Here is a 23,035-nt window from a genome sequence, read left to right on the forward strand (position 1 = left end):
GTGCTTTCGTGAAATGTCAGCGGGATGAAGATTGTGTGTAACTATTCTAAGATTCTGCAATGGTATGGTATATGCCTTACCGTTGAGTTTAATAGTGACGCATGTAATTACGCTAACTGCAGATTCTAATTGCCCGCTAGTGTTGATAGTTCATATTATGAATATTGTTGAGGAGTATTTTGAAGTTGATCTAGTCATACAGTGAAAAGGTTGTGTAACCATTCTAAGATTACAGTGAAAAGTTGGTTAAAATTCCACTGAAATCCATCCACTAGTTTTTGACCCATTGACAACCAAACACATACGCGTCATTGGAGTGTTATATAATAGTACTGATTTGTTCTTATTCATGATACGTATTCATGTTTTAGAGTTCTCACTATTTATCTAATCTTTATCTTTGTATTAATGCAGAATTCATTCATTCCCTTTAAATTTCCGAAAACTACACTTTACCAGGTCATGTGGAAGTTAATAAACAGAATAAATATGTCAGAATAAGGAAGTTACGTTAAGTAATTCATTTCAGCACCCATAATATGGTCTCCTTTTAAAGTGATTGAAAACAGATCTGCTTCTTTTAGCAAAACTACGTGAACATATGAGACATTCCGGAAAGAAGGATGAACTCAACAATTACTGTTTCCTGAAAATGCACTCAAAGCTTCAAAATCGTCGTCCATTGATTTTGAAACCGTATTTTCTAAGGGGAAGAAGAGCATTTAAGAAAAACTCTACATATAAGCACAATAATTGGCTGCTACAGAACAGTTTGGTATGATTACACTCGAACATCTCAAATGTAATTTCTTAGCGTTCCCACTTCTTTTGTTGATGAGTTTGCCCTTACTACCCGGAACGCCTCTAGATGCAATATTGCCTCCTAACTATGACTATTTTACCGTAAGTGTTGCTTTCGTTACGTATTTTGTGGCCTGTTCTTTACATTTTTATTAACCGAATAACCCTATTTCAGATCATAGGTGCCCGCCATCTTAGTAAATCTGGACGAGGAACTATCACTCCCTTTGTAGAAGTAGAAGTACTAGGAGCAGAGTTTGACTCAGGAATGAAGCTCACAACCAAAACTGTTCGTAAGTAATACTAATGATTTTAGTAGTGAAGTCATGTACACATTAAATATTGATATAGGTTTAATGGGGACGTCAATATCATGGCTATTTATCCCCGTCACGATCATATACATTAAATATAAGCAGGGGCGGATCCAAGGGGGCGATACCCCCCCAGAAGAGGAAACTTTCTTATTTTATATATAAATAAAACCCATCCCAGAGTTTGGAGCTCTTAAAAGTAGCTTTAAGTAGCAGTATTACAACCCACGGCCCCCTCCCCAGAAGTCCGTCCTGGATCCAACCACGAATATAAGTAGGTAAATTTTATATATATATATATATATATATATATATATATACGAGCTCTTTTATTCATTTTTTGGAGCACAACAGGAATAAAAAAATAATCTGAAAAACTAGATACATATTTCGTTCCTGCTTTACAGACTTTACACATTCAGGTGTCTGTCGTAATAGGGCCGAATCCTCTTCTGCCTTAAAAGTGGTAAACCATTTTCAAGTGGACTGGAAAACTGTTGCCATATGACCTTACATTGACGTCTCTCTGTTCAGACTAGGGATGGCCAAAAAATTCCAAAATTCAGAGATTTTATTTTCTGAAACTGGATCTTGAAGGTAAAATCCGGATTTCGAAGGAAATGAGATATTGGAGGAGTTTTCGTTATTATTATTATTATTATTATTATTATTATTATTATTATTATTATTATTTAACTAAATGTCAATTTTTTAAACCAACTTTCTCATTAACACTGTTTAGTTATGGATGTTTAGGTTATTGGCGGTGTCATTGACTGCTCATATGCCGAAATTGCTTGGCGTTTACCAGAATATCATCGACTTTCATTGTGATTGGTCGCCCACTGCGAGGAGCATTTTTGACATCGAAATTTCCAGAACGAAAGCGACTGAACCGTCTTTTGGATGTTGGTTTTAATAACGCATCTTGCACATAATCAGTCCAGATTCCTACACAAGCCTGCGCAACATTTGCACTTCTATCGGAATGAAATTTTAAAATGTGGTACAGTTTTGCAGAAAGAGTTCACTTATAGTCACAGCTCAATAGCTTATGTCTGATTATTTATAAGAATTCCATTAGTTTTTACACATGTACTAGTTTCAAGTGTCAACTGTCAAATGACGTTATGCCTGACCCGCTGCGACTTATGTACCCTGATATTTGGGACACTAACGCTGTCTTGTGCATAAAGGCTCAATATTTTATAGATTACCAGACACGTGTTGATTTTTTATAAGTACCATATACGCCTGTGTAATGTCCGCATATTTGTATCCAAAATTTCAGTGTGCTGACATTATACTGGTGTTTCAGTTCGTAACTTTGATTACCAATACTTGCATCATGTCTGAAGTAAATGAAAGATGTTTAAAAAGAAAACGAAAACGCCGAAATTCAGTATTGCTATACACGGTACTCACCTACGCAAATTTGAGTTAATTGTTTTGTAATTGTTGTTTTTCACTATGCACACGTGTGTTCAATGACAATTGCTTGAGGTGCGGATTTTACATGAACGCAAACATTACAAGTGCGTATACTGTAATTACAATGTTATGTACATTGAATACGGCACTTGTCTTAATAATGAACAACAGCATAGCATCATCACTATCCATCTTGAAGTAAAGGCACTTAAATTATTAGGAATTAGCATTATTCACAGATTAAAATTATTTTTGTATTATAAATATTATTTTTATATATGACTTGATGCATTGTCATACAAACAACTTAGTTTTTATTAAGAATAGATATTTACTAATTTATATTATCTTCCCTAAATACAAGTCAGTCTTATTTTTTGTGTATGTCTGTAGTCTTTGCAGAAACTACATAGAAGTACCTTATAAATATATAAACGATTATTATTTCGTTTTCCAGCTGATAATGGCTTCAATCCTATATGGAATGAGATTTGCGAATTCGATATTTTTAACCCTTATTATGCGTTGTTAAGGTTCGTTGTTCAGGACGAAGATATATTTGGAGATTCGAATTTCATTGGGCAAGCTACTTATCCTGTAAGTATTGTTATATAGTTCTTAAATTGTTGTGTAGAGTTTCACTTATAAATGAGCTATTGATACAATATTTGTTTGGCGAGCTAATAACGAAAGTACCATTGACGCAGTTGACAAGTCTTTGACTATGAAATAAACTTCAAAATCTTTGCGTATTACTGCGCCTAAATGCATATTTGTATGTTAGTAATTTATTTAGACAATCAGTGTGTGTCGAAGTGTAGCTGCTTTCTGGCTCCAAGTTGTCAGTGTGAAGAAATTATATTTAAAAGTCCTTGGTATACTGTATAATGTACAGAATAAAAATTGTTCCTCTGTTTTCAAATTGTTAATTTAATGAATTTTGAATTGAGTACTTTACTATTTGGCTGCTACGTTACGAACGTTATAACAATTAAATTAACTCGAATTTAATTGTTAGAGTTATTATAATAGAACAAATCATTCCACATTAAGAAGTTCCATGGTTACCAAAAATATATATATAAATGTAGAATGTAAGTAAACTAGTTTCTTATAATAGCATTTTCGAACTATTTTTACTTTTTAGCTTCGAACAATTATGTTATTTCTCTTGACTGAGTATGCAGTGTTTGATTTATAGAAAACGAATACGAAAGTTGTGAATGGTCTGTGGGGAATGAAATTCTCAGTTTTCGTTAAGAACAGGGCCCAGTAGAGTAGTGGAAGAACGTTTGTTTTAATGGCATAATCTGGCATTTAATTTGTAGTTTCACTTTGAAATTGTTTTATGTCCTTACACAGCACTGACTTTTGAAGGACAGGGCCTACTATTTATTGTAGACGCCAAAGCACAACAGGAATTTGAATCCGGGTGCAGAAAGCAGTCTTCACAATATAGGTCGCTCTCCACCGCCCTATCTCGCCTCCAAGAGAGGTGGCCTACAAGACTGTGATTTAATTTGCAGGTTTCATAACATGAACTTTAACTTGATAAGCATCATATGTGAGTTATTTGTAATCATGTCATGTATGAGCTTCCTCAAGGGTGAATACTTAGCCGTCTTTCTTGTCATGTGTGAGACCTGATTCAATTTCTTTCGGAAGAATGTGTGTTCTGAATTGTATATTTAGCTGTAGATTCAAATCTCATGTAACCTCGATATTGAGAGGTGACGTTGAACTACTTACCAGAAAAATAGTATAAACATTATCACACACTAAAAAGTTCGTGTTTTCGTTAAAACACTTCATGAAGAAGGTGAGGCGGAAAATGAACAAAATAAAAATAAAGCACTGGGAAACAGTTGTGAATCGTCCAGTTGGGCGCACGTGGGAATAAAATAGATTTAGTACTAGTTTGTAAAATATTCGGAAATTTAGAGAAACTTTTTAAAGCCTGCTTTAGGTAAAGTAGTTGAGAGTAGACTGTAAAATGTGAAAATTTAAAAAAAAGGCCTGCCTTACATTTTTAAAACCTGCCTTAGGTAAATTAGTTGAGAATAGACTGAAATATTCGAAAATTTTGAAAATTTTTTTAAACCTACTTTAGTAATTGAGAGTAGACTAAAATATTTAAAAGGTAAGAGATTTTTTAAACCTGCCGTAGGTAATGTAGTTAAGAGTAGGCTGTGCACTATTTCACAATTTAGAGATAATTTTTTAAGCTTGCCTTAGGTGGGCTGTAGATTATTTGAAAATTTAGAGAAATTTTTAAAACTTGTCTTAAGTACAGTAAATGAGACTAGACCAAAATATTTTTTAGAATTTAGAGAATTTTTAAGCCTGCCTTAGGTTATGTAGATGAGATTAGAGTGTAAAATATTTGAAAATGTAAAGAAAGCCTGCCTTAGATAAAGTAGTTGAGAATAGACTGAAATATTCGAAAATTTTGAGAAATTTTTAAAGCCTGCCTTAGGTAAAATAATTGAGAGTAGACTGTAAAATGTTTGAAAATTCATAGAAATTTTTAAAGGCTACCTTTTGTAAAGTAGTTAATAATAGAGTAAAATATTCGAAAATTTAGAAAGAAATTTAAAACCTGTGTTAGGTACAGTAATTGAGAGTAGACTGAAATATTTTTGATAATTTAAAGAATTTTTTAAGCCTGTATTAAGTAAAGTAGTTGAGAATAGACTGAAATATTCGAAAATTTTAAGAAATTTTTATAGCGTGCCTTATGTAAAGTAATTGAGAGTAGGCTGTAAATTATTTGAAAATTTAGAGAAATTTTTAAAGCCTGTCTTAGGAACAGCAGTTGAGAGTAGACTGTAAAATATTTGAAAGTTTAGAGATTTTTTTAAAGCCTGCCTTAGTTAATGTAGTTAAGAGTAGGGTGTGAAATATATGAAATACTGGGGAATTTATTTTAAGTCTGCCTTAGGTAAAGAAGAAAGAAGATAGAAGTATGTTCAGTTGAATTTATTGATTATTTTGAAACTCCTTTTCTCAACAATGATCAGGTGTTGCTTCAGTGAATGAGTGCACCAAATTGCTTACAAACCTATATTGAAAAATTAAAATAAACCGTTTATATGTTATTATCGACTTAACATCTGTAACAATATGTTTGAATTGCTTTCTTTATATTCTTATACATTATAGGTTCAGTGCCTACGAACTGGTTACCGCAGTGTTCCGCTGAAAAATAATTATAGTGAAAATATTGAACTTGCGTCCTTGTTAGTTCATCTCAGCATTAGGTCTAGATCGGTAAGTTTTTTGCTGGTACTATATTCGCAACATAGCGTTGTGTAGGTGTGTAATTTCGAAATTTAATTTATTATTTATACCAGTTTTGTTGATCATCATGTATGTGTATGTACTGTATCGCCATAAAATTGATCAATGAGTTTTTTTTTTTTTAACTACTTAATTAATCAGTGATGCTTAATATGAGTTTGATACAAGTTTCCCTTAACCCTTTCACTACCACTGGGACATGTGTGTCCCACGATACATTCTCAGAGAACCCGTGATAATTTATTGCATGTTATTGCTATGAATCGATGTTTCACTGATAAAGAGAAGCTTGCTAATGGTTTACAGAATTCTTATGAACATTATCAAATAGACAGTAGTAGAGGTGAACGTGGTGATAATGGAACAGATGAAAGTGAAGAACAAGGTGCTAGTGATAAAGCAGTGATTGCGTGTACTGTCATTTGGAAAAGGATGCCGAAATGTAAAATATCTAATCATAAATACGACCAACTGCTTTTCTGACAATATACGTACCATAATTGAAAATACAAGATGATCATTCATGTCACTACCACTGGGACATATAGGTCCCACGTAAAAATATCAGTGGGGTACATATGTCCCACCCTTCCCACGTTGAAAAAGAAACGGCGGAAAATGTTTCTTTTTATATTTATAGTTTGAAAACAACTTAAAGTAACCATATATTAATGTTTCTCACTCCGAAAAAAATGATAGTGAAAGGGTTAAACTAAATAGTAAATGTCAGTATGGAAAGTTAAGAATTGAAACGAGCGTAGTCTCAAAACTTCCAGCAAAATTAAACGTTGTAATCTTCATTCACGATCTAAAATTCAACCTGCTTCTCGTTAATGGTTCAGGTTTTAGTAGCTGCAATTGGGTTTCGGTTTTTAGTTTTGACGTTGATTTAAAAAAAAGAAAAAACCCTCATAATTATCATCTTTTCAAAGCATATCGTTTTCGTATCCATTGAGCATGCAAAACCAACAAAACGGTTTTAAACAGTTTATTTCTGTCTTCGTTTTTAAGGGTACTTTCAGTTTAACATGGAAAAAATAAAATTTATAAATATACAGAGAATATAGTAAAGTGAAACTGACGAGACCGGTCAGTTCCGGTCAATTCCGTGACCAGTCTTATTTAATTATCTTTGTAGATTTTCGTCAGTTGTAGTAGATAACCTGATATCATTTGTAGCAAAAGAAGCTTCACTCATAGCTACAAAATTAAAGTGGCTTTGCATTAACTCTAATGTATTAGGCTGGTGCGAGTGAAATGTTTCCCCAAGTATATTATTTTGGGAAGTCCTCCCCCAGGTACAAGAAGAACGGAAACTACAAAGCCTGGTAAATCAAATTAACCGTTGTCTGCAATCACATATTCTTTGCTATCGCGAAGACAATAATTGGATTCTTCGACAAAAATATTCTGGAGTCGGCGATGCAAAGAAATCCTCAACCACAAGCTCCTCCCTCCCAATGAACGAGATGCCGGAAGACATAATAGTCAGAAGAAGAAACGTCAGCAAAGTATGGTAAGTGATGATAGGTCTCACTGTAACTCAGGGAGACTCTGCATCATCTTCAAGCGACATGTAAGCATGATTTGTTCTGCAATATGAGGACATCGTGTTTGTTGATCATAGATGGATAGTTGCGGACAAGTTTGGGCTTCATTTCTCGGAACTCAGAACTAAGCGATCAGCAGTGATATTTTGCTTGGAGAGAAAGACACGGTCGATCTAACTGTAACACTTGCCATAACAGTAACTTCATTACCTGCCGTTAAAGAGGTGGAATAGGACACTGTACTGGTCACTGTCCCTCCGTACCACTATCCTGGCCGTTTACGATTGCTGTATGAGATTCATATTTCATCAGAAGGTACAACTTGATGCTGGAAATCTTCCAAGTCATTCCATACACTCAGAGAACTGCCATCTTCAGACCGGTGTCAGCACATATGGAATCCTTAATCCTATTTTTTCACCGTACAGATTGCACGGAGCCACCGAGTGGCTGTGGTATGGTGTATGCCTAAATCATTTGCAATGACACAAACACTTTCACGGGAGTCAGCTTCCATAGTGTTTCTGAGGACTTCATCCCAACATGATATCGGTCGGTGTCCGAGGTTCAGTTTGCAGTGTTGTGTCACCGGAACGAAATTGGCAAGCCAACGGCGAATAATGCGTTCGCTCATCGTTCCGTGTCTAAATTCAGTATTAGTGTCTTTTGCGGCAGAATGTCAAATTTCAATTCGTAAAGATCTTCATTCGCAATTGTGTTTTAGATTATGCATTCTGTTCGACAACGCACTGCTTCCTGACGGCCTGGGTACCCCAGCCTGTTTGCTAGAAGTGTACAGAATTTATGACGTTAGACACGTGACCTAAGTCTATCCCTGGGTTGTGTTGCTGAGGTGAATTCCCACCAGACATCAAAGTAGACATTTAATTTGAACCAACGTAATACTTGACGAACAGATCTTTTATTGTAAATTCATAAGTTTTTATATATAAATAAATCATAAGTTTTATGTAGCTCTTATCATTTTGAAATGCTGCTTAAAATTCGTGGGATTGTTAACATTGTTCCTGTAGACTGCAAATAGTTATGTGTATTTTCAACAAATGCTCATGAAATGGAAGTTAAGTACAGCAAGATTGATTGAAACTGAATTCATATATACTCATGCATCTGTATGATCTTGCATTATAGGATGACAATAACGAATTAGCATGTGCAATACCTCCAAGAAGTATTAGTGATGATGAAATCGGAGTTAACTGACCACAGCAGTGCAGGTAAACCTGTTACAGATTTAAATGTTATACATATATATTCTATGACAGTTTAAAGTAAGAAAATATATATAGTGTCTCAAAAGTTCCCTGACATAGGGGAACTCTGTTATCCGAGTTACAACAAAATGGAAGGGGGGAAACAGTCTCCAAATATGATGTTTTCAATCTAAAGTGAACGAATTTTTTAAATCGGCGAGCCGTTTGGGCTGTACACTCTTTATGCGCCCAACGTTAAATGAAAATGCAACGTTGCCATGTACCTGCAACCACAACTTAGTCCCGGGTTCGATCCCAGCCCCCACCAAGTGAACTTTGTGGTGGACAAACACCGTGTGCGTGGGTTTCCTCGGGGTTCTCCCGTTTCCTCCCACTTTCTTCATTCCACCATTTCATTCATTACTCATCATCACCGTCTGCTTTAGCCTAACCGGCATAACCGTGGGACGTAAATCTCAAAGATTTCATTTAATTTAAGTTTGCAACCACAACATAAGTGAATGAAGTTTCTGTCTTTTAACGTGTCGATAGACAGACCCAGTGGCGTATTTAGGGGGGCTTCCGGGCTTAAGCCTCCCCCCCGAAATCTTACTTACTATAGTAAAGTATATGAAATATCTTGCAGAATTTTCACATTTTCAGGCAAAGCTCCCCCCCCCCCGAAAGTTAGCAAAGCCCTCCCCGAAACAAAATCGTAAATACGCCATTGACCCCATTTCAAACAGGGAGCTCATTCACTTATGTTTTGGGTCCAGGTAAACGGCAACGTTGCATTTTCATTTAACATTGGGCGCATAAAGAGTGTATAGCCTAAACGATTTTTAAAAAAATATCCTTCACTTTAGATTAAAAATATCATATTTGGAGAAAGTTTCCCCTCGTTACATTTTGATGAACTATGATAATAATAGAGTTACCCTATGTCAGGGGACTTTTGAGACACCCGTATATTTATTTATTTATTTATTTGATGTTTTCGATATATTATGGTTTTCTATTATATTTGCTTAGACTGAATTTATATTAATTATATTACATTCAATATCAATAGAAAATCGAAATTTTCAGGAGTATACTGTCACCATTTGTGACTTCGTAAGTTCCAAGAAACTGAGTCACATTGCTTTCATAAATTAACGGATCTAGCCTAGTTCTAAATTTTAATTTCGTATACAAAAGGCGAAATCAGCATCATGCGCTTTGGTACTTATACTTTTACCAGTTTCCGTATATCCTTTTTCCGTTTTTACCCACACTTTTTTTCTCTTTTTTTCATATAATTTATAAATTTCACGAAGTATTTCATTTTGCATTTCTGTTTTGCCATTAAAGTACTGTTTGTGGTTTTAAAAATAATTTGTTACCAAAATGTGATAAATTTCTGAATAAATGAAAACCAAATGTTTCCTTTTTTATATACCTATTTAAGCGTTACCTCCTTGATCGTTCTGAATACCTATTTGCATTGTACGTGAAACCTTCTTTGGAGAATGATTTAGTACAAGAGTACATAAACAAAATATTTTTCATTATGCCATACATTTTTATATAGATTAATTTTATACAGACTTTTTTTTTTTTAATTTCACTCAGAATTAAGTTTCTAACTTTTTTCGTAAATAAAAGTAATGTATTTTTTTTCTTCTGTCTTTTAGAGCTCCAAATGCGTCAGCGTGGACAGCAAGTAAAAGAATATATCGTGCACTGTGGTTGAAATATGGGTTGTCACTGGAGCAAAGGGGGAAGATTTGTTGTCATTAAGCGAAAGACTAATTTTTTTAGGTACCTGTTAAAATAGGAATGAGTGATAATATATATACATATATATTCATATATATAAAAAATTTATTTTTTAAGCAGGAATACAGAAAAAAGATTGAAATGGTTATAATATAAACAGATCAGGTGGATAGAGATAAAGAATGTTTTAACAACAATCGCGTGTTGAATACTTGTTGCTAGTTTATCATGTTACTTGTTTTCAGAGTACGTACCGTTCGTTACTAGCAGAAAATATATTCAGATAAATATATATATAGAGAGATATATATGTGGCCTTAAGTTGGTAATATTTGGAACGTCGTATATATATAGAAGCATATATAGAAACAGGTCCTTTGTAGATTTCAGCCAAAATATAGGACAAGAAACAGCATCTTACACATGCGTTAGTGTATTTCGTATTTCAGGTTTTCCGTGTTAAAATTCAGTTCACATTGTTTCCTCGAATATTTCGCCGTGCTTTCTTATGGAAGCAGTAAGACAATGTGAGTGCATACACTTAAATTTGAAAAAAAAATAATCTGGTTAGAGCTCTCTTTGTACGTTAGAGAAAATGCACATGCAAATTTTATATTCCTAACTTTTTTGAATATATTGTGACAATTTTAGATAGCATTAGATAATAATAATAGGCTCACATTATATATACATATGTGCAGAAATAAATAAGCAGATTTTTTGTGAAAATAAAGCATGGTTGTTTGTATGTATGTGTAATGAATCTATGAATAGTAAACAGAAAACAAAAGTTATATCATAATATATAGTTTGGCTGAAGGTGCTGGTGGTTGAATAACAATTAAATAGATAAATAAAAAATGCTTTTCATTTAAAAAAAGAAAAAAAAAATACTGTTTCCTGTTTAAGACTGGTCATTATCTTTTAAGAAATATAAATTGTTATCAAGAGGCATAACGTATAATGTTCAGGGTTAGTTTTCTATTTCTAGCAGTAAATTTGTATGCGAAATTTTTTTTTTAGTTATGGGAGTGGGATGAAAAGTCAGTTTTATTATTCAGATAGAGAGAGATATTTTTTCCATTTATTATAGATTTTAATTTGTGAAAAATATATATTCTTTTATATTTAAAATAGAATTGTAATACTGAACCAACCAAGTCAAAATAAGAATTGTTTTCTAATGGGAAAACTCCTTGTAGAAGAACAAAATTGCCTTAGCATATCTATGTAATGTATTTATCTGTGAGTGAAACTTTTATTTGGAAGCCTGTGCTGCCTTTTGAGCATAACTTATAGTCTCAATAGTTATATTTCGAAAGTGAAGTAATTATCTTGTATTATTACAACAAGTACAAGATTGTAAGTTACCATTTAACATATGTGAACGTTCAATACAAATGACAATTGTATTTTATATATCTTTATATACTTCTCATTTTTCGTTTAACATTGCAGCATTAGAGCGAGAAGAATGTTTAACAATAGGTATTTTTAAAACTCTTTGTTAGCAAGGCTGTTTCATTCGGATTGTCTGGTTCACAATAAGAATGATAATTTTTTTCTGTATTATATACATGTATATGTATATAGTTTCAAGTGTAAGCTCACAGTAATGAACATACTCAGCAAAGCATTAAATATTCAGGTCTTCGTAGGAGAATTGTTAAATCTTTTTTCTGTTCCTCAAATCACAAAAGACATCTTTTCAGGTTTAGTTAAACAGTGGAAGGAAAATAAATAAGTTTAGAATGTTCGACAATAACAGGTACATGATATATTATTAAAGCGCATTTGCTACATTGCAATCCCAATCATTACAGTCATGCCCGAGTTCTTTAAAATGTTCTTGCACTGATACCGGTATTACTTTATGCGCATAAGTTCCGCCTGATTGTAGGAATTAATTTAAATCTTATAGAAATTTGATAAAGTTAATAAAGTTAATCCCTAAGATTAAAAGTACGTAATTGAAATAAATTAGTTCTGTCTTCGCTGTATGGATTTGTGTAATAGTTATTGTTACTGATAAAACGAAGCTCTTTCACCAGTGGGGGATTCACTTTCAATGTTTATTTTGAGTGAAATAACTGATAAAACAAAGCTCATCCATAGAAAACCCGTTTTCACCATCGGAGATTCACTTTCAGTGTGTTACTGACTGTTTGTATTGATTGAAATTACTGATAAAACAAAGCTCATTCATAGAAAAAACTGTTTTTACCGTTGGGAGATTCACTTTCAGTGTTTCATTGCCTGTATTGATTGAATAGCGAATTGTTCTGAGGCAAACATACTTCATTGTTCTTACTGAAATTGAACGAACTGGTTGAATATCTGACCACTTGCGAAATAACAATAAAAGAAATAATATGCAGCAACCTATAGTTTGAATGTAATTTTCTACATGTTTAATGATCTGTCAAATACTTTTATTACTGTGAGCTCACCTTCGAAAGAAATTTAACAGACAGACAAAAATATTTCTTATATTACATAGATATTTTATTGGACCTTTTAGAAAATTAAACGGTATCAGTAAGTATAATAAAGCAGAATTAAGTATATTTTAATTGGTGTACCGAAGTTTTCTTTTAATTGGTGTTGGTTTGGTTATGGAACGTTACGTTTGAAATACATTATTTATTGCTGAAGCTCAAAAAATTCAAGGTTCGGACTAAGTCGAAGTTACGCAAGAGTGTAGAAAGCGAGTACACTTTTGTGTATTTGTTTGAAGTATTATCCAATTATATAGATGATTTTGTATTTTGAAAGTTATACGGTCAGGACGATTTTAAAAAATGGATATAAATGTCGTGAGTAACAATGAAACACGATACTAAATTAGGGTTGCCAACTGGCTGGTATTTCAACGGCCTGGCCGGAAATGGGTAGGATTTTAGATTTCTGAGCTTTCGGCATCTACGGCCATTTAGCCTGTCACGTTTAGAGGGATGACGTCCCTCGGCGAACACACTTCTGAGGAAAGGGAAGGAAGGAAGTGGCCTGGGACTTATAAGTTAGGTACCACCCCTTCATTTGCCTGGTGTGAATGAGGAAGACCTCATTCAGGATGGCTGACCTGAAAAAGCTTTGTACACTTTTTCGACCGAGTGCCCCCACCAGGAATCGAACCCGGGACCGAAGGCGAGAGCGTTAGCGACTACGCTACGCGGGGACACACCTGGCCGGAAATATTGCTGTTATTTTGATTAAGGCCGGTGTCCGGTACACACTTCTTACCAGCTCCTGCATGACCGGTAATTTGAAATCTGTAATCCAGAATAAAACATCTAACATAGAAATTCTTCAACAGTGCCTTTACAAATACAAATTTCCGTTGCATTATACATTAAATGATATACATTTTTTAAATCTATTTCAGTTTCTTGATTTATTTAACAAAATTTGACAACAATTAGATTTTATTGTGAAACATTGTTTTCAACAATAGAGACAGAAGTGTATAAATTGTCATAATTGTGCGGCGTAAATATAGCGATAAATTTAAATTGTCCAACGATTGTTGGCAAATAGCTCTTAGGCATTTCGTAAGTACAATGTTTGTTGCATTGTTTAGTTTCACGTCCCTAGCTGCTGGATATGACAACTTTCTTTTCTTAAAAAAATCTTGAAAGGAGCCTTAACCATTGTTTCGTCTGCTAATGTCGACCCGGCGCCGGCACTTCCTCTTTTCAACACCTACGTGCCTTCGAGTACAATAATGGTCGTTTGTTTCTATTAAGCTATCAATGTATCTATTAAGCTTATTAGTGAATGTGCTACGATATGCAGAATACAGGTAATGCACTTTTGTCCACGATAGTACATTTCCTTCCCATAGATGAGTCCGAACAAAGATACTTCGCACTTAGGCTTATATCAGGTAATTTTGAGAAGGTTCCGGTAATTTTATTTTCCAGAGTTGGCAACCCTATACTAAATTGTACAGTTTCCGTTTATTTTCTAAGCTGAGGGAGAAGAGTTGTTTGGATTAATGTAAAAGTCTGAGACCTAGTCGTTGAGTAGAATAAGTGGTATTTGGAAAAATAGAGGCTGAAATGTTATGTCATTCTCATGATTACTAATGAATAAAGAAACTACTGGTGTCTTTCTTGCTAATCTACCTATTAGATCTTCGTATTTAATTTTATATAATATTTATCAGACAGATTAAAAAGGCAGCGTTCCTAGATTATTCTGGTTCTTTATTTGTATTCGATTTGTATACTCACGTCATTAAAAGTTGTTTGCTATATGGAAATATTTTTCGATGTAACTTTCTGCTGGCCTAAACAGAATGGAATGAATATTTAGTATCTTACAGAGAATGAATTCAGCTATACAGTATATAAAATTTTATTCAGTTTTGTGTTTGAAGATTTAGGATTTAAATTTCTGGGCTTTCGTCATCTGTGGCCATTTAGCCTGTCACGTATCAGGGATGACGTCCCTCGACGAGTACTATCCGGGGAAAGGGAAGGAAGGAAGCGGCCTAAAACCTATAAGTTAGGTACCACCCCGCCATTTGCCTGTTGTGAATGAGGAAAACCTCATTCAGGATGACTGGCCTGAAAAAGCTTTTTCCACTTTTTCGACCGAGTGCCCCCACCGGGAATCGAACCCGGGACAGCTTGCACCGAAGACGAGAGCGACTACGCTACGCGGAGCCACAAATTCTGTGTTTGAGTTGAAAGTTACATTGAAGATCTTTTGTACATCGGTCAACTTTGCTGCACCATAGTAAAAAAGACAGATGCACGATAATGAACAAAGTCACTTTAAACAGCCGAAGCCATGGTTAATGGTGATAGTAGGAAGCTGATGGTTCCTAAGAGTAACAACAACGCAAACTGTAGTTTTTACAAGGTCTTAAGATACGGAACATCTTGTTAACGTTTAAGTCAAGGTGCAATACATAACTTATATTCGACCACCTAATAGGGACATGAATTGCAAATAAAACATAACTGTCGGGAAACATAACTGTCCATGTATTTTTGTATTTTTAATAGTAGTCTTTTGTCAAAAACAGTATAGGAATAGTAATCTTTAATTTTTTAAACATTTTATCATTAGTACTTCAAAAAATGAACATTTCGTTATAATGTGTCGATAATGAACAATAAGAGAATTGCCAGTAGGGTAACTTGGCTATGTTGTTGATTTTTTTTTCTTCTGAATTAATACAGAAAAGTTTCAGATATAATAAATTTCAATGGAAATTAAGCGGTAATATGTGTTGGTAACCAAAAGGAAATGCACTGAATCTTCCATCATTAAGTTGTTCTAAATCTATGCAAAATTATGTAACGAAATTTTCTTGGTAGCATTTTTGTAAAGGTTTTTAAGAGAGATGAATGAATATGAATGTACGGATGAAGCATGAACGTTTTGCGTCAAGATTTTTTTGTTATGTGTTGTAGTTGTTGAATAGAAAGCACAAAACAAAATCACTGTAAAGTAAAAGTATATATTTAAGTAAAACATAATTAAGTATAACAAAAAATGTAACAAATATCTATGCTATCAGAAGACTACAACGGAGACTCAACATAAAAGTATACAATTCTGATTGAGATGGTACACTCCATAAAGTGAAGTATTTGATCCTAAATATCTTAGTTGGTGTCTTAAAATGTCATATGAAGCTACGCCTGAATTAATGTGATGCTTAATTATTATATGTGCGGTGTTTATTTACTTTTTTTTTTTTTTTAATTGAAGTAGCGATCGTGAAGTAGTCTTCAAATAAGAAAATCATAATTCCGAATAATGGTTAAGTCTGTATTGCGATACGTATTGCGTCTCTTTCGCCGATAATAGGTTACGTAAGTATGTTTATTTTCATTATACTAGCTGTAAGCACTCATCGTTGTCGAGTTTTAATTCTGAACCTGGATAAAAGGAGTGAGCATGTTGCCGACTCTTAATTCAGAACATCGATTAGAAGAGAGGAAAAAGGTCACTACTCCATTGTCCGGTATTTAGCCTCTGCTACTGTATAAGTCCGCACAACTATGGTATGATGGGGTTGCTTACATATAAGGCGTTATTAGAAGTTGCGAGAAACCTGCATATGGTTCTTCATACATTTTCACGCTCCAAGTCCGGTCCCCCGAACCGATAATCATAAAAAAAAGACTTCACACCGGATTAGATACCGTAAAAATCTATTCGTATACCAAATTTGGTGCCACTAGGTCACTCGTCTCTATGCGTAAAGCCGATGACAGGCATACACGCACATTATTTTGTCGCCTTTTGATGAATTAACGATAATTCATCAACAGGCGACAAAATGTAGTCATAAAGTTTAATATACATTTCTTCAAAAGTCCTTTATAATTACTTTAAATATTATCCAATCATTCGAGTACGTTTTTTTTTTTCAGCATAAATTAACTAAAAATTATATTCATCTTGCCTGTCTGTACTTCTTAGGGACAGCTATCGATTATCGAATTTTTGGTGTGTCTACTGGCATCAAGATACAGGGGATTAAAAAGGAGGTTGACGTAGACAAAAGGAAATAGAATGAAGTTAATTTAGCAATATATCATATCATGTACAAGTATGTATGGGTGATGCTCATGAGAAGGATAAATGAATAGCTGTTATTTAAATCCAGCAAGACTTTTTGATAGAATTAGTAAGATTTAGCATACAATTCAATTACTTTCCATTCCACCAGCACAATGTTTAAGTAGCATGAATCACCCAACTGCGATGGCTTAGTCAGTAAGGCATCTGGTTACAAACAGGACGACCCAGGCTCAATCTTCGGCAGGAATGTGTGATTTATTATTCTACTTCCTTTTCAATGCAACTCAGAGATTTCACCCAGTCCTTGTAAAATTGATACTTGGGAAAACTGGGGTGTAAGGATGGTTGGAGCATAGCTCACTATATCACCTACTTTGCGTCCTAAAGTGAAGTAAGCGTTGAGCCTTACTCTTGCTTTACTTTCATTTTCTGAACTATTTTTTAAAATGGTAAATCAACCGGAATATAACGTTCTACCGAAATTTCAATTGTAAAAAGTTAGGATACGTCTTATATTCGCGAGCTGACAAAAAATTGACATTTCGTGGTGTTAAAAAATGTGCTCATTTCTCATTTTGAAATAATGATAATGCAACAATAGCATGATAGAAACTTGCCGCAGTGTAGATATCGTAATGTTATCCAATAATATCACTTTCGAAACTGTCGGCATTCTTGATAACGCACTCTTTGATTTTACCATCAAGATTGTGTTCGTTATTTTCTAAGCTTATACTGATATTCATTTCAGCTTAGTAGATGTACTGGTTTGTTGCCAATATGAACGATCGGGGGAGGTTTGTATTTAGGCTAGTACAGTATTTTGTTTAAATGTTACCTATTCCATTTTAAATTAAATGTTAGAGGACGATAAATGGATACTAAGGAAAGAATCAATTTTAGTGTGTATCTGGAAAACAGTGACGCGTTGATAAGATAAGGAAAATTTGGGAATTCACCAGTTTATAGAAAGTATATTCAATATAAAAACCTAAGGAAATTTATGAACGTGAGAAATGTTAGAATAAGCACTTATAGAGGATTTGGTGTATAACATAAAAAAAATCGACTGTTTCCTCCTTTCAGTAGTGTATATTAAGTTACAACCGTCATAAAGTGCTCAATGTATGGACACAGGATTGTCCAATCACAGCAGGCGTCTGTGCTACAGCCCACGTGGTCTGAGATGAGAGCACCGACCCAAGAGTGAGAAAGTGGGTAACTGTTGTGGGAAGTGGACTGGGTGGCGTAGTGGTGAACGCAGCGGCACGGTATTGCCAGAGGTCGCGGGTTCGAGTCACGGCCGTCAGTCAGTCACTCTTTCACTTGTTGCATAAGGAAATTTAATTATATACATTAAATGTAAGTACTGCAAATGATTAGGACGTGAATATCTGCATCAAGGTATGAAAGAATCGTTTCTGCTTTAGTGAATAACTCGTGAGCAAAATCTGGTTGGAAATAAAATTACAATATATTTATTTATGTTTTGTAATTAGTGGGGCTCAATGAAAAATTGCAAAGAATTTCAATAATAGAGTTATAATTTATTATAAATAAATATAGTGTTTATGTTGCATGTAGTTTAAATACTATATATATTACTTTCAAGTTGTCTTCACAGTATTGTATGATATAACCCACACCACTTTGAACGCAACTAACACACATATGAACAAACGCAATATCTGTCAGTTTTAGATCTATAACCGTGAGCCAGAGATACAAATTGGCAAGAAATCATGAATTCAGATTGAATCAACTGTACTGATACTAGTCATATGAAGCATCGCGATCAGGACGGTCTTCTGAAAATGATGATGATTTATAAGTTCAATGTAAGTAGATCGAAGGATAATTTCTAACGAAAGACACTAATACAAATATGTATATTGATGTATTTAAGGAGTTTAAAGTAAGGTAAAGCCGTGGAATAAATTAAATACTTATTATATGACTTAAGTCCTACTATGCACAAATAAATACGCGTCCAATTGTACCTTCTGATAGCACTAAATGTTGATTAGCCTTCATGTCGCACGCATTTAGATAACAGCTGAGGTGGTAACTGAAAGAATTGTAGTAGTAATGAAGAAGTAATCCTACTATTAGTGGCCTTAAATATTATCATGTTATATTGAGTCTTGTGTTTATAGAAGCTGTGAGTCAGAATCTAGTGTTAATATAATTTATTATTAATAATGTTTACATTTGATGCCACGGTTTCTTTTTTAAAAATATATATATAGATTTATATATAAAGCTGCTCAATTTAGTAATGGGGAAAATAGTGTCTAGCTGGGTGCAGCCGAAGCAGAAATTACTCATGACTCAGCGAAAGAGTATAAGGCTTTTCAGTCTGGTTTAACATTCTTCTTCGCACCAAAAGTATTTTAAATTAATGTAAAGTATTTTGTCGAGCTGTGTGTCTTTTGGTTGTTATTTTAGGCCTATTACAGACTCATACGTTATTTAAGAACCAAATAGAAGAATCATATGATTATATATATATATACACTAAGTTCGGATTTAGAAAACTTTCGAGATTTTAAATATATAATAATCCTTCTCGATTTGATGAACTTTAAGGGCAAGAATTTTGAAACTAAGGAAAAGTCGTTATTGTGTTGTCACCTATTACCAAAGTCTTGTCATCCGTTTTCCTGTTCCATAATGTACGTGATAAACTAACATTTTTTTAAAAAGCTGAACATGATGTTGAATTTTGCAATTCAGAAAGGAAAATACGGCAAATTTTTGTCTTGTTATATAAATAAAAAAAAAAAAAAAGTGTATGTAATAAAATACACAAATCGCAACAGAGCTGCTTCTTGGTTATGTGGATAGCGTACGCGCCTTTTCACAGGAGACCCGGGTTCGATTTCCGGCGGGAGCGCATGTGGTTCAGATCCCATGTTAAGCTGTGTATCCACGTCTCATGAAGCCTCGTTGTTAATTCAACTTAGCAAACTGCAACATAGACAGTAATGACCGTTTGGAAGTTGTTACTATTACTGCCTGATTGTTTCGGAACGTGTTTGACCACTTGCCCTTCCCTTTTCATGTCAGACTCGTTTGTTAGTACGAGAGCTCGGATATCTTCATAAGTTATAAAATTAGTCTTAATGAAATTAATATCCGCTCTGCAATGAACAACCATATGCTACTATAAGCGTATTGCCCATTTTTCCCTTATTTTGGATGGTTTATAAATTTGGATATTGACAAATGTAATCGAAATGAAAGTGAAGAAAAATCGAAATGTGTCGTAAACTATGAAAATTCTACCCGAGCAAGTAAAATAGTGTTTACGAGTTATCGTGTATAGTGCAGAATTTGCATTTCAGTCAATAATGACACATTTTAAAAATTTAACCATAGACTCTCAAGAATTCAAGTTCTAAGAATCTGTGAAGTAAGATTGTTAGGTTTCGAACAGTGATTTGTTCAGAGAAGTTAGGTTTCCGTAATGATGAATCACAACGTATAGATTAAGAGTTAACATGATTTTAGGAATGCGTTTTAGATTCCAATCTGTATAGCAAATACAAGTAAAATTGAAGTAATCGAGCAGTAAGAAATCTTTTGGAGGACAATTTATGCCCAGTTTGGTTATGTTCTTTTGGCCTTATACGTAATTTAGAGAAAAAATGTAAAGAAATATTTTTAAGCTAGCCGTTTGTCTGGTCTTGTTTGAATGTTTTGTTCAAAACTAGGTTCTAACCTATTTACCTAGAATTGCTAGGCGAGACTACTAAGCCAGTGTTATAGGGGCAGTATGGTCAGTTGCTTTCCCATAAATAATTTCTATATGTTCTTCCTCATATTTGCCCGTAAAATCGCTAGAAGCGTACAACCATGTGATCAGATCATTAAATATAATCTGTAACATACAGAGTGAACGGCAACTACGTAGAAAGACTTGGACGGGGTGATAGTACATCTAAAAACAAGCAAAAAAGACCTAGGAAACATGGAGGAAATTCCGTCCCGTTTAGGAGTGACAGAATGTCGAAAGCGTGGGAACATGAACTTCAGAGGCCAACAGCTTAAAAACAGTATACATCGTAGAGAGTGCAGTTAAAAACGTCACTTAGAAAGTCATATCTACTCTATTGAAAAATGCATGTTTGAAAACGCAGTTATGCGTGCGCACGGCATTTCCCAAAGGAACGGAGGGATTCCTGGACATGCTGTAAAGTGTCTCACATTGTTAATCCCGTGCGCACATGTAGCTGCGTTTTCAAATATGCATTTTTCAATAGAGTGGGTATGACTATGTGACGTTTTTAACCGCACCCTCTACGATGTATTGTTTTTAAGCTGTTGGCCTCTGAAGTTCATGTTCCCAACGCTGTTGATGTCACTCCTAAACGGGACGGAATTTCCCCCATGTTAACTAGGACTTTTTTTGCTTCTTTTTAGATGTACTATCACCCGTCCAAGTTTGTCCACGTAGTTACCGTTCACCTTGTATAAAGTATTAACTTGAGACAGAATACAGCCGAACAGTTTAGTGTATACAGTAGAGTCCCTAAAATTCGGCACTCGATAACTCGACAGTCCGGATAACTCGGCTACACCCTGGCATGGAGAAAAAACCCCGCACGGTCAGGGACCCGTTCAAGGTCATTGCACGCGTGCTTGTGTCCCCTCTTCCCGCATTCCTTTTTCTCGCGTCACACACCCACTTCTCCACGTGTCATGTATAGTAAAGGCTCTATGCCTTCATAAAGTACGCACTTTTCTTTTGTTTAAGGGTATATGAACAATTTATTATCTGTTGTATTCTCAAGCAAACAATATATACACGTACAGTACTGTATTTTCTGAGGAAACACTTGTACTTATTCTTTTTAACCCTATTCCCGATAACTCAGCATATTTTCACAAACTCTGCCACCCTTCGATCCATATTAGGCCGAGTTTTCGGGACTCTTCTGTAGTATCGTTCTTTGCAGACGAGGATACGCTTCAGATCTCCTTGGAATGCTCTAGATGCATATTGAAGAGACTCGAGAGAAGGAAGCCACGTTGACATTGTGATTTATTTTTTCCTTTTAATATCCTTTTTAATTGTATGAGACTTTTTTTTTTTTTTTTTGGTCAAAAGTTGCATTCTTATCCCTTGTAGAAGTTTTACTTTTTTTTAAAAACGATAGAAGAGTAATATATACGCACCCGTTAATACAAGTAAAACACGCCGCGATAGAAGTAATTATATTCTTATTTTACACGCCAGGATTATTATACTGTAATAGCTCAACACAAACAGAGAAAAGTCCAAGCTCATGAGTAATTTTATCGAAGTAAGTTAGATTTCAAAGAAAGAGAAACGAATACATTTAAGAAGAACAAAACATATGCAAATAAACCAAAGATGTTCTTCCTATTGAAAAAAGCACATTATTTTTATTAATTTCTTTACACCGTTCTAAAGAATATTGCTCATAAGAATTTGCGTCAAACTTTTTTTTACAGAATGTTTTACATAAATATTATGTGCAAAAGACGTATTATCGTGTACAAAACATGTGGCTGGACACTTTTTTCCAATTCCTTTTTTTTTAATGTGGGCGAGTGGAATATTTTGTATTGTGTATAACTGTTTCTTAAAACATTTCTTTTTATTATAAAATAAAACAATTGTATGTGTGGAAATAGCATTATGTATATGGCTTAGAAAACAATATATTTAGAAGTTGCTGTATGTCCTTTTTCTTTTTTGTCTATTTGTATATACACTTGTAATTAAAACCATTGACAGAATTGATTGATGTTTTATTTCACTTACACTCAAATCGTAAGTATAAACGGTGAGTTGGAAATAACGGAGGACTACAGGTTTTGAACAAGGCGGATTTTGCTATAACGCAGTTATTATTACCCATATTTGCGAGTTGACAATAGGTTTGCCTATTTAATTTTCTTGAAAGTAACTAAATAAAAACGGTAAATATCACGTACGTACTGTATGTTTTATATGGAATTTGATACTATCAGGTTGTCTAAAAAGTATTGAGTTTCTGGAGGTCATAATTGGGAATGTTTATTGTGATTTGAAAATAACATTATGAAAATATGCATCATTTTGTTCAGTGGCTTTCTGCTGATTTTC

At 34.2% G+C, this 23,035-nt stretch overlaps 1 protein-coding gene across 1 annotated transcript in view; it reads left to right on the forward strand.

Moving 5' to 3' along the window:
- sl (small wing phospholipase C gamma 1) overlaps window positions 1–22,686 on the forward strand; it is a 269,208-nt gene extending 246,522 nt beyond the window's left edge. Inside the window, exons 21-25 of the mRNA XM_081765407.1 lie at window positions 977–1,094; window positions 3,004–3,143; window positions 5,709–5,816; window positions 8,549–8,634; window positions 10,287–22,686. Coding sequence (XP_081621533.1) covers window positions 977–1,094; window positions 3,004–3,143; window positions 5,709–5,816; window positions 8,549–8,620 — 438 coding nt within the window. The 3' untranslated portion in view covers window positions 8,621–8,634; window positions 10,287–22,686. The remainder of the gene's footprint in view (window positions 1–976; window positions 1,095–3,003; window positions 3,144–5,708; window positions 5,817–8,548; window positions 8,635–10,286) is intronic.
- The last annotated feature ends 349 nt before the right edge of the window (window positions 22,687–23,035 follow it).

This window comes from Thermobia domestica, chromosome 7 (assembly GCF_964235325.1).
Source record: "Thermobia domestica chromosome 7, izTheDome1.hap1.1, whole genome shotgun sequence".
Taxonomy (NCBI): Eukaryota; Metazoa; Arthropoda; class Insecta; order Zygentoma; family Lepismatidae; genus Thermobia; species Thermobia domestica.